At 41.8% G+C, this 17,332-nt stretch overlaps 2 protein-coding genes across 2 annotated transcripts; both read left to right on the top strand.

The window, feature by feature from the left end:
* The first annotated feature begins 2,720 nt into the window (after nucleotides 1-2,720).
* Nucleotides 2,721-8,818, top strand: LOC113456061 (prostate and testis expressed protein 2-like). Its single transcript, XM_026778994.1, has 3 exons — nucleotides 2,721-2,778; nucleotides 8,379-8,507; nucleotides 8,661-8,818. The coding sequence occupies exons 1-3, from the start codon at nucleotides 2,721-2,723 to the stop codon at nucleotides 8,816-8,818; spliced, it is 345 nt and encodes a 114-aa protein (XP_026634795.1).
* Nucleotides 8,819-14,182: 5,364 nt separating this feature from the next.
* LOC101987564 (prostate and testis expressed protein 4-like) lies at nucleotides 14,183-15,945 on the top strand. The gene is made up of 3 exons (XM_005347030.2): nucleotides 14,183-14,231; nucleotides 14,469-14,594; nucleotides 15,800-15,945. Exons 1-3 carry the CDS (start codon nucleotides 14,183-14,185, stop codon nucleotides 15,943-15,945), a joined length of 321 nt encoding a protein of 106 aa, XP_005347087.1.
* Nucleotides 15,946-17,332: the final 1,387 nt, after the last annotated feature.

Below are 17,332 nucleotides of genomic sequence, written 5' to 3'. Positions count from 1 at the left end.
CTTTTCTCATATATTTTATCTTATTTTTTTATAGTTTCTATTTGGGGAAAATGTTTTCAAGTTCCCATTCTATTTCGGGAAATATGTAGCATTCACAACTTATGTTCAATACTTCACTTTGTGTGTGTGTGTGTGTGTGTGTGTGTGTGTGTGTGTGTGTATGTGTGTGTGTTATGCATGATCATGTGTCTGTGGGCCCATGTGTGTCTTCAGGTGCACATTTGTGTCTGTGCATGTGGACCCTGTGGTTTTGTGTTCTATCCCCTGTTTCCCACAAGGATACCAAAGCAATACTCAAGGAGCTGGGGAGACACAGCAGTTGAGAGCACAGGTTCCAGAGGACCCATGTCAGGAGCTCACAAAGGCCTGTAACTCCAGCTCTAGGGGATCAGACACCCTCTTTTGAGCTCTGTAAGCACTGCACACACATGTGCCACACAATTACACATACACATAATGTTTTTAAAGAATACTCAAGATTTTCAGAAATGGTAAATAGTTCCAAGGCAAACTACCCACTGACTTCAGCTGGCCCCTTGCATGTCACTTTTACATTAGAGTATAACCTCAGGATGCTTAGTCTCTTTTATAGCTCTTAAGTGTATTCCAGGTTTTAAAAATAGTTTATCTAGGATCAATGAAATTGTTCAACAGATAAAAGCATTTAACACATAAGCCTGACAGCTGGGATTTCATCCCCACAACTCATGTATAAGGTAGAAAGAACCAACTCAATAAATGTTGTTCTCTAATCTCTACACAAGTGCTGTGATACACACATCAACATAGACATACACACATAAATAAATAAGTTTTATATTAAAAGAAAAAGAACATAAAATCATAGCTGGTGAACAAATTGATGCCTCACAAGGACAAATATGATCATTAGTAACAGCATTAATTTGACAAGTCCTGTTTACCTCTCTGCTTTTTGGTTTTTTTTGGGGGGGGGCTGTTTCCTAGAATGATTGCAGCGGGGGTAGTAAGGCTTAAGAACTGTGAGAACTCAGAATTCTTTTGTTAGTGTTAGAGAGGTATAGAGGACACAGTGGTGATATTACATCGGGTGATACAGCACAAGGAATCAGTTTGTGTCTGGGCAAATTATCTTGGACTCTTCCAGTGTTTGATGCACTGTCTTTGTGATGGGAAGCTAGGCAAAGAGCTCTCATATCTACTAGTCATACTCATAAAGCATGATGTGCACCAGATTCTCAGAGTGGGGTGAATCTGTGATCCTAGTTATCAGTCTCCAGCCATTGCCTTCTACACAGAGACAACCATTCAATCATCCATCCACCCATCCATCCATCTATTCATTCATCCATCCATCTATCCATCTATTCATCCATCCATCTATTCATTCATCCACCCATTCACCCAACTATCCATCCAATCATCCACCCACCCATCCATCCATCCACCCATCGATCCATCCATCTATTCATTCATCCATCCATTCATCCATCTGTCCATCCATCCATCCATTCATCCACCCATCCATCCATCTATTCATTCATCCATCCATTCATCTGTCCATCCATGCATCCATTCATCCACCCATTCACCCAACTATCCATCCAATCATCCACCCACCCATCCATCCATCCATCCATCCATCCATCCATCCATTTATCTATCTAGCCAGCCAGCCATTCATTTTTTATTATTTGCTTAGTCATTAATGAGAACAGGGTACCTGATCTGCTCACTCTTCATGAACTATGCACAGCAAGTCTCTCTGAAGGGCTCTGTCATGAAGGGCTCATATACAGGGAAAATGGCAGAGAGAGCATAAGACAGCTTCTGCCACCTGAGATGTTCCCTAGTCCCAGTGTGTTCAGCTGATGAACTTGCCCAGTACTCTTTCTTCTTCCCCTGGCTTGATGTACAGGCACGCTGAGTGTCTGGTGGTGGGGGGTTGGATTTTTAAGTATGATGGCATAGCCATAACACCTTAGGGAATATCAGTAGAAATACAATTTTAAAAATTAGGGGACTATTTTGTATTTTATGGCCTGTGTGCCACAGACACAGGCTAGGCTATCAGGAAACATGTACAAATTATGAGTATTTTAGCTGAGTGTGGTTTAGAAATTTGGTCTATGTTTGGGAAAATCCTACTTGGCTAATAAAGGTATTTAGAAACTAGGCAGCTAAGACTTTACATGAGGAAAAATTGTTTTATACAGAGTATAAAACACGAATCTACAATGTCCCTTTTACATGTGTTATCTGGATGCCATTTGCTGAGTTTCTACTGTGGTCTACTATAGTCCCAAAGATCTCCTATAAATGAGACACAAGGGCTATGTTACACACCCTGGTTTACAGAACATATTGAACATGGTTCTGTTGTTTTAATTACCTCACCATTGCCAAGATTAGAAAGGAATAAAAGGCCCATGGTCCTGCTCCGAACTTTACCTTAGGGATCTCACTTAGGAATTAAACAATCCTAGTTTCACCCGTAAAGGAATTTGAGAGGGATCCAGGGGCATCCTTTGCCCTCTGGAGCTCTGAAGGAACTGGTTCTGTGGGATGCTTTCCTGAACCTGGGCACTGGCAAAACACCCACTGGCAGGTGTGGAAGGAAGCTCCTGCCCACATCCTGGGAGCAGCTCAGCGCAAACTCTGCAGCCTGCTCTCATTACCCTGATCTCTCCTGAGCACTTGCTGCCCCTGCTCTGCTGTGTCCTCTGCCAGCACAGACTGAGATGGGCAAGTTCATGCTCCTCCTTCTGCTGGGGGCTTTTACTCTTGTGTTCTTCCAAGGTGAGAGAGAGAGTCCTCGGAGGCTGAAATGGGACAAGGACAGGGACTGGAGATGTCCTGGATAGCTGGGCTAGGGGTGTGTGGGAGCAGAGGGAAATCAAGGTCAGGATTCTGTCACAAGCTGATTTAGTAGGATAGGGATCTTTGTGTTAATTCCACCCGCTCCCGCTGGAGTAAGAGGTCAGGTCTCTCCCCAGGTGTCTAAGTGGGGTCAGTCACTCCCTAGGTAAGAATGAGTTTGTGTGTCCTTGTACATCTATGTCCTCAAATCTCCCTGCCTGACCCCCAGTAGCAGCTTAAGACTGTACAAGCTGCCTATCCTCTGTTAGGAAGAGGCCACTGAAGAGATTATCTTAAGTCAGTTTTTCATATCAAGTGCATTGTTTTGATCAGTAGGTCTGATTATCAGATGTCTTTGGGGAGAGGGTATATGCTATGAAATGCTGTAAGCTTCCCCCCCTTCTTTGGTGCCAAGACAATATATATTCCTCATGCATATTATTTTCATTACATTTATTATTTATATGTGTATGTGAGTGTGCATGTGTGTGCATGTGTGTGTGTGTGTGTGTGTGTGTGTGTGTGTGTGTGTGAGTACAGAAGCACATGCCATGGCATACATGTGGAGACCAGAAGACAATGTCTGGGAGTTGATTCTCTTGCTTTTCCAAGTGGTTCCCAAGGACTGAACTCAAATCATCAGGCTTGACAGCAGGTACCTCTTGTTTTATCTCACTGGTTCCATGAGTGTTTTTAGTTTCGATCTCTATTTCTTTTATTTTTACCATGTCCAGTTACTTTTGTTGCTTTCTCACTCCTTCTAAAGAGTTTCTCGACAAGTCCTCCCCCTCCATTTATGTCTCTTTTTTCTTTTAAACCACTGAGTTTCATTTGGCTCACTGCTATGAGCATGAGTGGTAGGTATTTCAGAAGCTACATCACCAGGAAAAAACCAACTCCCTACCTTGCAGCATGCTAATGGCCAGTAGTTCCTCAGAGAGGCAGGAGACCTCAGAATCCCTCCCCGAGTCCACGATGGACTGTGGAGTGGTTTGAAACTGTGCAGGTCTTGCACCAGTACACACAGCCGCTATGAGTGCTCGAGTGCATTGAACATGGCGTCTCCGGGAGGTAACATTTCACAGCCAGTTTCCCATCCTCCAATTCTCACAGTCTTTTCACCTCCTCTCCCACAGTGCTCCTGAACACTGTGAGGGCAGTGACACAGTCATACTACTCAGGGCTGCACTCTCAATAGTCACTTATTCTTAGCACTTTGACCAGTTGTGAGTCTCCGCATTGACCACTGACCACTGAAGAGGGAAGTTTCTCTGGCCAAGGGCTAGGGCAACACTGATCTTTGGCGACATACATAAATTCTAACAGGGTAGCTTGGCAAGTCCATTTAGCAAAACAAACAAACGAACAAAAAAGCAAAAGCATAAAAAAGCAAAAAACCAGTAGTAGGTTCTCCTTCAAGACCTCTGACACTTTGAGACATGGGATTTTGTCCAGTTTTATGGCATCAGGCACAAGTTCCTCCAGTGAAGCCATCTTTAGATTGCATCAAAAACAGTTGGTTACCCATATAACCTTTGCTGCACTGTCACACCGCTGAGCACATTTACCTGACATGGCAGTAATGGACCATGTAGGGCTCACTAGCAGACAATGCAATTGATGAATTGTAGCCCCCCAAACCCCGCCGAGCATTTCTGGCACTGTAGCATTAGCCAGCATGAAGCAAGTTTTCGGATCCTTCCAGTTTGATTTCTTTATGGCCCACAGCTAAAGCGCATTGTATCTTCAGCAATGGGGTCTTCCCATCCAGTTCTGATGGGAAGACCAGGACTGGTAGCAATGGCCTGTGTTGTTTGGGGAACCTCTGAGATCTTCCTAAACAATAGCTCAGAGGGAGATACTCCACACCTAGCACTGGAGTGTAGTAATAGGTGCGGAGGAGCTGCGTCCCCATTACCCCTGGGGGCCATCTGTAGTAATAGGTGCGGCGGGGCTGCACCCCCAGAACCCCGGCTGCACCCCGGCCGCCTCCGGCTAGCTTTACCCGAAATAATTACACAGACACTGTATTCTTTTAATCACTGCTTGTCCCATTTCTATCTAGCGTCTTCTAGGCTAACTCTCTCACCTGGACTAGCCCATTTCTTATAATCTGTGTAGCACAGCTGGGTGCGCTTACCGGGAAGCTTCTAGCCTATGTCCATCCTGGGTCGGAGCTTCATCGCGTGTGCCTCAGAGAGCAGAGCTCTCGCCTCTGCCCGCAAGAGTAGAGCATCCCGTGTCTCTCTGAGGCGTCTGCCCCCTGAGAGAAGAGCTGTCGAGTCTCTGACCTCACTTCCTCTTCCTCCCAGCGTCTGCTCCTCCCACCTATGTTCTAACCTATCAGGTCAAGCAGCTTCTTTATTTAATCAACCAATGACCTTCCTCCATCACTGGAGTAGCTCAGCGATAACCCAACTCCTCTGGGAAGCTTTGTCCACCCATGCGTTGTACTTTTGTTTTAAACTCTTTTTTAAAATTGTATTTTTAATTAGCTTAAAAAGTAGTGAGTTTCCATTTTATCTATATTTTTTATTTGCTTACAAAGTATTGGGTTTCCATAAGAGCTTATCCATATATTCTTAGTTTTACTTAACCTTCTCCTCTATCCCTCTGCTCAATCCCTGTTTAAGTATTTCCAGCCCCAGTATTCCCCTCTTCTATGTGCACGCCACATGTGTTCCACTATTACCACCTCCCAGTGTTCCCTTTCTATTTTCTCTGGCCTCTACAAACACTATAGATTAAACACACAAATCTAAAAATTCAAGGATAGGCTCGATATAACAGAGAGAACATATGTTGTTTGTCTTTCTGGGGCTGAGTTACTCAAGACATTCATTATAAGATTTTATTTTTAGTTTAAGCCCTATTTTCCTGTAAATTTCCCTTTTCTTTGTAAGTGAATGAAATCCACTGTGTCCTTAAACCACACTGTCATGTAAGCTTCAGAACAGCTAGGGTGATTCTACTTCCTAACTATTGTGAATAGGTCAGCAACGAGCATGCCAGTATCTCTAAGGTAGCGTATAGTTTGGGGTGGTATGTTCTAGGAGTCGTAAGTTTGTACCATGTGGTATTTCTGCTTTTAGCTGTTCTAAAAGCCTCTACATTGATTTCCTTTGGAGCTGTACCAGTTACATCTTCAATGAAAGTGTAAGGGCTTCCCTTTGCTCGAATCCACGGCAGCGTTTATTATCTTTTCTTTTCTCACCTTGGCTGGTGTGAGATGAAATCCTAAAGTAGTTTTATTTGTATATTTCTTGAGAGTAGGAATGTTCAACATGTTTAAAAAATACATATATACTTATCAGTGCTTTATATTCTCTTTTCGAGAGCTCTCTATCCAGTGCCATTTTTAAAACCTGAGGAGTTTGTTTTCTTACTGATTTCTTCAGGTTTTTTTTTCTTTTATATTTTAGATATCAGTCCTCTGTGTGATGCATATCTGGCAAAGGTTTTATTGACTCCCTAGGCTGCCTCTTCATTCTTCCTTCAACTGGTAATTCCCTTGGCTGTGTTAGACTTTCAGCTTCATGCTTTCCTCCTGCCAGTGGCAGGGACAGAGCTGCAAACTCTACCTGCAACTGCCTGTGAAGCATGCTTCAGAGACTGCTTCCCTGGGCAAAACCGGGATTTGTGGCTCGAAAAAAGAAATTAATTTCAGGATAAATCAAAGGTGGATTTTTTTAAAAAAAAATAGGAAAAGAGGTGCTGAGACAGAGAGAGAGGTGTAAGTCATGTGTAGGCTTTTCAAAGGAGAGACACCATTTCCTACAGGCACATAACAGGGCAGGGCAGCTGTGTGGTTACATCTCTGATAGTATCCTGCCTCCCTTCTTTGTAGCATTGCCAAGTATTTATAATAAAGTTAAGATATTTTTTCTCAATAAACAAAGTTGGAAGGTGGATTTATAGAAGGTGCCATTAAGATCCAGAGAAAAGGGGGTGTGTGTAAGAAGTCCTGGTTATAGTTACCACCGTCTGAGTAAGCACAATCATCCATAACACCCTTGATTGAGGCGTCTCTTGGAATTTATCATCTAACACTAAGCAAACAATTTGTTCGTTACCTTTCACAAGTTGTCTTTCGGAAAACACATATTGTGCCTGTGGCCATTCATCTGTGTTGGTGGAATCAGAATTCTCTGCCTTTCTCAGGGGTACAATCAGGTCAGATCGTGGGGGGACAACTTTTCCCTGTCTTGGTGTTTTCTCCCTGTGTCACCATAAGCCCTCATTTTTTATCTTGTCTAAGTTTCATTTTCGGATTGTTGACATTATTTCCCAAGGGACTAGAGTCCTTCCTGTTCAGGAAGACCTTACCTACGCCTATTTCTTGGAGGCGTACCTTTTCTTCTAGCAGGTTCGCTTTCACATCAAGGTCTTTACTAAGTTTGGAGCTGATGTCTGTGCAAGGTGGGAGAAAATGGTCTAGTTAATTCTTCTACGTGAAGGTATCTGGTTTTCTCTGAATCATTTGCTGAGGATTCTCTTATCTCCAATGTGTCTTTTTGACACCTTTGTCAAAAACCACGCGCTTGTAGTTACATGGCCATATATCTGGGCCCTTTATTCTATTCCATTGATCGGCAGGTCTATTTTTGTGTTAGTCCCATGATGTTATTATTACTCTTCTCATGCACTTCAAAAAGAACTTTAGGTGCCAGATTAACTTAGATACTTTAATACATTTTTACACAACAATGTTGTATACAAAAGATGGCCTATCGCTTTATTTCCTATGCAATCAACATTGTGGTGTCAAACTCTCAGCTTTTCAAGGAAGCCAGGGACCCAATTTGATGCAATATATCAGAACCTGAAGTCTCATGAGGAAAATTCCTAAGGGTTCTACTCTATCTCTCAATGCCTCATCTTCAAGTGTTAGTAACTGTTTTAATTCTTTTTTTTTGTTTGTTTTTTTTTGTTTTTTTTAAAAATACCTTTATTTTTTTAATTTATTTATTTATTAAGAATTTCTGCCTCCTCCCCGCCACTGCCTCCCATTTCCCTCCCCCTCCCCCATCAAGTCCCTCTCCCTCATCAGCTTGAAGAGTAATCAGGGTTCTCTGACCTGTGGGAAGTCCAAGGACCGCCCACCTCCATCCAGGTTTAGTAAGTTGAGCATCCAAACTGCCTAGGCTCCCCCAAAGCCAGTATGTGCAGTAGGATCAAAAGACCCAAAAAGAGGAACATGGGATGTACTCACTCATATTTGATTTCTAGCCATAAATAAAGGACAGTGAGCTTATAATTCACGATCCTAGAGAAGCTAAATAAAAAGGTGAACCCAAAGAAAAACATATAGTTATCCTCCTGAATATTAACCTTCATCAGGCAATGAAAGGAGACAGAGACAGAGACCCAAATTGGAGCACCGGACAGAAATCTCAAGGTTCAAATCAGGAGCAGAAGGAGAGGGAGCATGAGCAAGGAACTCAGGACCGCGAGGGGTGCACCCACACACTGAGACAATGGGGATGTTCTATCGGGAATTGTTTCAATTCTTGTTCACCCTTTGCATCTGCTTTCCCTAGCTCAGGCTACAGTGTGCATGGTCTGCAAGTCTTTCAAAAGAGGACACTGTCTGGTAGGCAAGAGCAACTGCACTACGAAATACGGTCCTGGATGCAGAACCAGGAATTTCTTCATATTCTCAAAAACAGGTAATGCGTTCCATCCTTGCTAAGAGGTTCATGTATTCCTGCTCTGGAAAACAGGGTTGATACTGGGGGAGAAAGTCTCACAGTGAATTCATTCACTGTGAGTGCCAAGTGTTGTTTGGGGCACTAAGTATAAATGCTTTTTTTTTCTTCTAGGAAGATGGGTCCACAATCACACCGAACTGGACTGTTCTAATGCATGTTTGGCTGAAAACATGTATTATGGAAGTTTGAAGATTTCTACCTTTTGCTGCAAAGGTGAAGATTTCTGTAACAGATATATTGGCCAAGTAGTGAATAAGGACTTTCACTAACTGCCAGTTCCTTCAGCAATAACAACCATATCCCTGTGCCCTATTTCTTCCTGCGGTCATCTCTCAGTTTCCCTCTGTGTGTTCATCATGAAATAAACTTCTCATAAGATCGTACCCTTCTGGTTATTCAGAAAAGGCAGGAAGAGCCTCACATTCAGTTTATAGAGTGTTCTGTGCGCTTGACCAGAGCACCTTGCCCTTCTAAGCTGGTGCTCAACTTAGGAAGGTCATAGAACAAACTCCCTCCATTTCACTACTCTCAGTCTCCAGTGTTCCTCGAGTAAAATCCGAGTGCTCTTATTAAGAAGCAAGGACCTGTAGTAAACACGGAATCTGGGAGGATTTAAAAAGGAGCCTTAGCGAGAGGATGAGAAAGGTGAATCGCGGAACGCAGTGACTTGAAGAAGGAGGGAGGACTGGGAGGAGGAACTTTCACGAGGAAGAGGAAAGAATATAAATTACAGGAAGAAGAGAGGAAAAAGGTAAAATACCAATAATTATGTCTGAAAATTTATAAGTAATCATATTATATTTACTTAACATTGCATATAACACATACCTACGTATTGGGTAATTATTGGTGACAACTATGCTATGCTATCATTAGCTATTCCTTAGAGGGCAAACAGAATGGAAGGACAATTGAACTCACTGAAGGATTTTGAAATTTTTAAATAAATCAAACTGTGTAAAGTTAAAAGGTATTGAAAACACCACCAAAATTGATCAGCATTCTAACTTGACACAGGGTATCTATTTTCATCAATAATATACAAACATGTAGACACTTGTGTAAAACACATATCTTATAAAATACATTATTAATCTTATAGGAGCACAGACTGTACATATTGAATGTCAATTGTCCTTTGAGGCCCAAAGAAAGTCTCAGACACCTGGTGTGACTTATACTAGTGTACATCTTAACAAAACTCTCTCTTGCAGCATCTTCTCCCCAGCTATATCAGTGTGAACAGAAGCAAAGGGAGCTGGGAATCTTCTACCCAAGAGTCGATGGAGCAAAAGAGTAGGCTAGTATTGACTTTTTATTATTGGTGTTTTATCTAAAATATACTTTAGTGAATGCTCAAAAAAACAGAAAAAAAATTAAGTCATCCTATCTCACCTTGGTACCAGCTCCCATGGTATAATGGTTAACGTTCTGGACTCTGAATCCAACAATTTGAGTTCATATCTCATTGGCACCTGTTCCTTGAGGAACAGACCTCCTGGTCAGTAGATCAACTCAGATCATGAAAAAATATAAATGAGATGCCGATGCATGCTTCAGTATTGCTGGGGGCATGTTTCACTTTTCACCTCCCCTGTGGCTACTCCAGCATAAGGTCCTAGGTCTGGCTGTGCCCCTGCTTGCGCCAAGACAAGAAGCACTTAGCTAAAGACAGTGTGTGTTTCTTATGTCCTGGGTAAGCACAGACCACTTAGCTTTCCTCTCTTAGGTGACAGTACCTATCCTGTGTTGTAACCGGGGTCTTTATGAGTATTCATCAATTATCTAAACTTCTGGTGTCCCTTCCTTTGGGGTGGGGAGCAAACTGGAGTGATGCAGAAAGCAACGTGGTGAAATACATAAACTTACACTCTTCTTGTTTCGTGAGTGCCTAGAACTGATCAAAATGCAAAGAGGAAAAATGGGGTTCCCACAGACAGCTGTTACACCTACAAACACCCACTCTTAAAACTCAGGAATCGTCACACAAGAGGGTCCCAAAAGATGGTAAGAGTAGAGAACCAGAACATCTGCTCCGAGGTGTTAACTTCTCTATATGACAGGGAGGATGTACCCATGAGATCTCAGGAGTAGGGTTGCCTCAGCAAGACCTGTACAATGACAATAGTTAGCATATCAGTGGGTAAGGGGGAAATTTCTTAAGGCTCTACCCCTAGATAAAGAACTACAGGTAATTGTGTCCAATGAGAAAGGACGAGCCAGTTCTCTCCATATTCAAGCCCTGTGATGGGTTATCCAATCCCAGGTGGACAACATTTAATACTAATTAATGTATGCAAGCAAAACTAAAGAGATTCACCAGGCTATACATACGAACGTACACACACACATGCATATATGTTAGATACACTTGTGTATGTATAACAATACTAATTAAAAAATCAGAATTTGTGAATTTGAACGGGGTTGGGGAGGAGGGACACCAGAGGAGTTGGAGGAGGAAGAGGAAGGATGAAAATAATGTGAATAGAGTCAATGTGTGAAAAATTCTCAGTTTTCCTATCTTTAAATTGTAAACTAATGTTTAACATTTTGTCCCTCCCCCCAAAAAAGAAGCTTCTTTCTCCTTTTTGAACATTCCCACAACTCTGGGAAAGCCAAGGAGTGATGTGAGGGAGCTGGGATTGGAGTGTCCAAGTGGCTGTTATCTGAAAGAACAGCAGATCTCACTTGGATACATTTCTGTGTGAGGCAAGTGGTATCTGTAAGAAGGGCCAAAGACCCTGCATTCCTGCACACAGCAAAGACAGCTGATCATCAGGATGCTGGTCATCCAAGGATAAGCATAAACCAATGCTAGGGCTTACAGAGTTGAATCTTGAACATCCTTCCACATAGTGTTGGGAACGGAGGGCAGCAGACAGGATAGAAACACTGTTGTACATACAACTGGTTGTCCTGGGACTCTCTGTTACCAAGCTTTGATAAGCCCCACCCCAACACCTTCAAATATTTTGCAGTATTTATGATTTCTCTTTTATAATTATTTATTTTTTGTTTTATTACACTAGGCCTAAAAATTATAAGATGTTATTTTGATTTTTGGTACTTCTTAAACCGCATTTTGTTCCTTAAGTGACATTTCATTTAGAGAAGTTTCTACAGGCATGGAAAAGAATATTAACTTTTTTCTGTCAAATGAAATATTCTGCAAATAATGATTAGGTACACTATGATGCAGTGGTAGTCTTAAATTCTTGATTTAAACCTTTAAAGTTATATTTAGTTTCTCTCTCTCTCTCTCTCTCTCTCTCTCTCTCCCTGTGTGTGTGTGTGTGTGTGTGTGTGTGTGTGTGTGTGTGTGTGTGTGCAGGCAAGTAGGAACTATAGGTCATAGTGGGAAATGTCAGAGGACCACATTTGAGAGTCCATTCTGTTCTTATCATACCATGTGAGTTCCCAGATTGGATTTGGATAACCAGGCTTGGAAGCCAGTGTCTGTGGAGTGTCTCTGAAGCCTGCTGAGCCATCTCACTGGGATTATTTGCTGAAGTTGAGTTTGAAGGATCTATCTGAAGATCGGAGTGAGGTATTAAAGGACCTGCTACTCTTGGGTCTATGAGACTGTTATGCCCATTTGTGATTATTTATGAAAATGGGAGTCCCAACTCTTGCATATATATGTATCACCATTATAGGTTCTATAAAGATTGTTTCATTTATATTATGCTTTGGTGTTCTTTATCTCTTTTGAGTAATTTTTGCTTGTGCCCTATTGGATATCAGAACAGCCCCTACCTTAGACTGTGTTTACTTTCACTCACTTGATAGACTAACTGATAGATCCTTCAATACAAAATCTTGTTGTCAGTGTAAGGAAAAGAATACCAAAAAGGTCACTGAGTTATTAAAAGGACTATGAAAATAATCCCATGGTTATATATTTGAGTGTAAAATTCTTAGTATGTGTACCTTTTAATTAAGTATTTTGAATATACATGGTACTGAATTACATAAGGAGACTTTTATACAGTTAAAAATAGGGTAAGATGTTATCTTTAATAACAAAATTCAAGCCACATTCAAACTTGTACAACAGGTACTGTTAAAACAAAATAGAAAAATCAAATAATAAAGAAGATTTTTTTATTTCTCTCCACAAAATATAGAAATAATGACCAACTTCATATCAATGAACGCCTATGATGCCCCAGTTGTAAACTATAAAGTTTCCCACTGACATGAACGTGACTCCTCAGATAAATACCTGAAACCAGTTCTAGAAAAGGAAATATACAATATAGCCAAGAGCACCCTTGCATGGAACAACAAAGCTATAAATTATTCTGTAATTAAAACATTTTACCAGCAAGGTGATGGTATTTGATCAATTTGGGACTCAATAGGAAGTTTTACCCCCTAGGAGTGGATGGGGTGAGGCGGGAAGGGGCAGGAGAAGGGGAGGGAGGGGGAGCTGAGGCTGGTATGTAAAATGAAAAAAAAAAACTTAAATAAAAAAATCCATACCAAAAATCATCACATATAAACACAAGGAAAAAGACAGAAAAAAATGAAACTGTAATTTTTGAAAACTTTGAGTATGGTTCTATGGCAGGCAGATCTGTGTGAGTACGAGGCCATTCTGGTCTCCACAGTGAGTTCCAGGCCAGCCAGGGTTACAAGTAAGACCTTGTATATATAATATATAATATTGTATATATAATATATATATATATTACATGATAAGGTACATTTAATGCTACTAGAAATGAGTGCTCTCTATGTTGAGCTTCTGGCAACTCTTTATTGCTAATGCGATCTAATACTTTCTGTACCTGATGACAACATTCAGCAGGTGGCAATTAAGCAGGCCCTCCACTGATGCATGACAATTTTGAGCAGGGAAACTATCAGACAACTAGCCCCTTTGCCAGCAATTGACCAGACTCTCTCATGGCAGCCTGGCTGTTTTGACTCTCTACAGTCACTGAGGATGGTCACTACAGCCCCAATCCAGGATGTGCTCAGGAAGCCTGCGTAGCCTTACAAAACAGCATGGACCACAGACAACAATTCTTGCCCAGCAGCTGTTCACACCCAAGCCAGACACAAACCCTCTGATTGGTGTTAAGGACCGGGTGCTAACATGGTCATTCCATGATGAGGGACGTGCACAAACCCTTCACACATTTTTTTGTCTACACAAGCAGACTCCTGCGTTCACCTTTCTAGCATCCTGGAGATACCCTCCAGGGCAGCCCCCTCCTGCTGCAACTCAGGCTCAATAAAAGTTTTTCCTTCTCTAGTTTTGATCTTTAGCATTAGCAGAACAGTTTGAGCTCATAGCATGAAAACAGGAAGAAAATCAGGGGGCCACTGTGTGCTGCTGATGGTAACATTGCCTAAAAGGTCACGTACATCATAAGCACCACCTGAAGCAAGGAAATATAAGGGGAATAAGGAAATCATTTTTAAGTCACAGAAGGATTTGGTGTATTGCCAGTGTGTGAGGAGCTTACTCTGAGATCTGCTTCCGGGAACCCAGTGTCCATTGTCGTTGTCTGAGTGGACTATAAATTCACTAGAGGCTGTCTAGTTTTTTCTGGGAGCGATCTCTGATCGCCAGCTATCTGGCACTAACATAGCCTGCTGCAAGAGTCTGCTCAGGAGAAATGGAAAATCTACTGAAGCTGTGTCTCTTTCTTCTCTGCTTTGAAACCAGTATGTACCGCCGACAAATAACTCCCTTATTAAAATCCTAGAAATTTTAAAGGTTAAAAACCGCCTCTCATTTCACCCTGCTTTGTCTGTGGTGTTAAGACATGTTGTTGGCTTGAGCACATCTGTTAGGCAAACACACGGGTGCTGCTAAGCTATCCAGAGGTCCGGTGACCTAGGCGTCCATTGGAAAGTGACAGAGTGTCACCCATCTCCTCTAAGCAGTCTTTATCTTTGCAGCTTTCACGGTAAAGTGTGTATTGTGTCCGTCTTACAAAAATGAGGAGTGTGTTGATGGGATTCAGACGTGTACTACACAACCTGGTGAAACTTGTATGATCCGCAGAACCTGGCATTGGATTAATGGTAAGTGTGTGCTCTGTGTTCTGGATAATTGCTGTTTCTCCTTCAGGATTCCAAACACCATCTCTAAGGTATTGCACTTAAAGAAAAGGGGTCAACTGATATCTAGGTATGATATACCAAACCTGTGTTGGGGTCAACATTTGTCAATGGTAAAGCTAAGCATATCTTCAGTAAATGGGGCTTCTCTCCACCATTGTATTGATATATTCATCAGTCCTTAATCTGCAACAGCTCTGCTATTTAGGGTTTGTCTTGGTTAATTTTCTATTCCCATGACAAAACAGCACAGTTACGCAACTTATAGAAGAAAACCCTTAATTTGGGGCTGACTCAAAGTCCTAGGGGTAAAGTCCATGATGATCACGGTAGCTAGCATGGCGGCAAGCAGAAAGGCATGGAACTGGGGCAGGTACTAGAACTTACATACTGAGTCACAACCATGATGGAGAGAAAGGGGAGAGAGAGAGAGAGAGAGAGAGAGAGAGAGAGAGAGAGAGAGAATGGCATTGACTTTTGAAACCCCAAGCCTCTTCCCCAGTGACACACATCCTCCAAGACCCCACTTCTTAATTCTTCCCAAACACTTTGACCAATTGAGGACCAAGCATTGAAATATTCAAGCCAATGAGGATTGTTCTATTTCAAGCCACAACAGAATTCAAAAGAACAAATTATCAGTCCTTAAATGTACCATTTATCACACTCTGCCCTGGTGACTTTTGCTCTTCTAATGATCTATCTTAGCCTGGAATCACCTTCTCTAGAAAACAACACCTGGGTGCTTCCCAAGTCTTCCTGCTTCATCTGTCATCTGGCATCTCTCATGGTATGATTCAAGAACCATAGAATCTGGTTCTTGCTGGCTAATATTATTGTCATCTCTCTCTGCCCAATCACTCACCACTGAGTCTGGATCCCAGCGTGTATTTAGGAAGTGATTTGTGTATGTCTAATTGAGGGGAGAGGATGCTATGTACCTTGACATGTAGAACCCCAAGTTCACCACTAAGCACATGTGTCTCCTGTAGTAAAGGGGCTTTTCCCAGATGTAGCCTAACGGCGTGTGACAGGAAGGTCAACATGGAACACTACCTGCTATGGAAGAAAATTCTTTCATTGAAATCTTTGTCCATCCCAAAATACTCAGCTATGAGGTTGTATCCTGGCTCTCAAAAGTATATCTTTTTTTCTATCTTCTTCCACAGATAAAAAGCTGGAAAGTGCGGAGATGAGGTGCACAAAATTCTGTAAATTTAATGAAAAATATTCTGGAGGTCTAACAATACATACATTCTGCTGCAATTCTGGAGATTTCTGCAATGACATTAATTATCCAATCATGATGACTTAGTGTAAGTTAGCTTCAGTTGACTTCATCATTCATTTCCTTCACTTCCTGTCTTTCTTTTCTTCCCTGGGGTTTCATATTTTTCTGGGCTAGAGATTTTTGTAAGTTTCATGTTTTTGCAATTCAAATAACCTGGACAGAAAGTCCTTGATAGTGTGTAAGCATATCTGATTATATTGTCTATTTTTTATTCTTGATAGTCTCTAGTCCTCGTCACCACGAATGTAGCTTGAGGCAGGGCAATAGCACAAGCAAGTGCATACAAACTCACAATGCATAAGCAAAATTGGCCCAACCAATATGTCAGCAGACCAAAAGTACAGTAACTAATGACAGGTACTCCTAGCCAATCACAACACGCCAGCAGCAACTGCCAGTTTCAAAAGGACCAACCAAAAACATTTCTGTGGCAGTGTAATTTCCCTAACTCATAAAAACCTTTGACCTTCTTACAATAAAGAACTTCTATATTGGAATCTCTCAGAGTCTGTGTCATTACCTCTGCATCTTCTCACCCCCTGCCCCCTGGGAAATGGGAATAGCACAACAGGCAGCAGCAACAAGCCTGCAACAACTGGCACCCAACATGGATGGACCTTTCCCTTTTGCTTGTTTTTTGGGTCCTCCTTACCCTCTTTTGGGCATTTTTTTTTTTTGCTTGCTGCCCCACTGCTGGCCCTATCCCAACTCTCTACCAACATCTTGAGTTCACCCCCTTTGGCTGTTTTCAGTGAGTTGACCCCTATTTTTGTTTTCTAAGCTGTTGGTGAGTTGGGGCTTTCTTTTCTATCCCTACATTTTCTTTTTTTTTTTTTTTCATTTATGTTCCTGGTTAGGAACTCTCCAACCTGACTTGGTTCTTCCCAGTACCTCCACATAAGAGCGGGCCACCCAGGAGGTAGAACCAACAAAGGACCCTCCAACCAATCCTGTTCTCCCGGAGACATTGTGTGAGCATACGAACGCAACCTAACAAAGCACAGATGTCCCTCACTATAGCAACATGCTCAGCCTGTGTTTCCCTTTCATCCTTGTCCTCAAGCTGACTCCCTCATAGCCTGAGAGCAACTGATGACTTTTACCTAGGGCCACTCTCCAGGATTGTCTAAAGGATCTCTTGTTTTATGGGGAGTCCTGGCTGCTCCGCGGAGTGTGGACTGTTGGACTTCCTCTCCTAGTCTCTCTTTTCAAAAAATCTGGTTATGTGAACCAGTTAAGAGCCATTAGGATGGTAGCTAATCTCTCTTTTTTTTTTTTTTACTTTTTATCTATTATTTCTTTTTTTTTGTTTTGTTTTGTTTTTTTATTTTTATTTATTTATTTTTTTTAATTTTATTGAGAAAAGGAAAAAAAAACAAGTTTCCACCTCCTCCCAGCCTCCCATTTCCCT

Source organism: Microtus ochrogaster, chromosome 5, assembly GCF_000317375.1.
Source record: "Microtus ochrogaster isolate Prairie Vole_2 chromosome 5, MicOch1.0, whole genome shotgun sequence".
Lineage (NCBI taxonomy): Eukaryota > Metazoa > Chordata > Mammalia > Rodentia > Cricetidae > Microtus > Microtus ochrogaster.
Note: the sequence above shows the minus strand (reverse complement) of the source record. Positions and strands in the feature narration are given on the sequence as shown.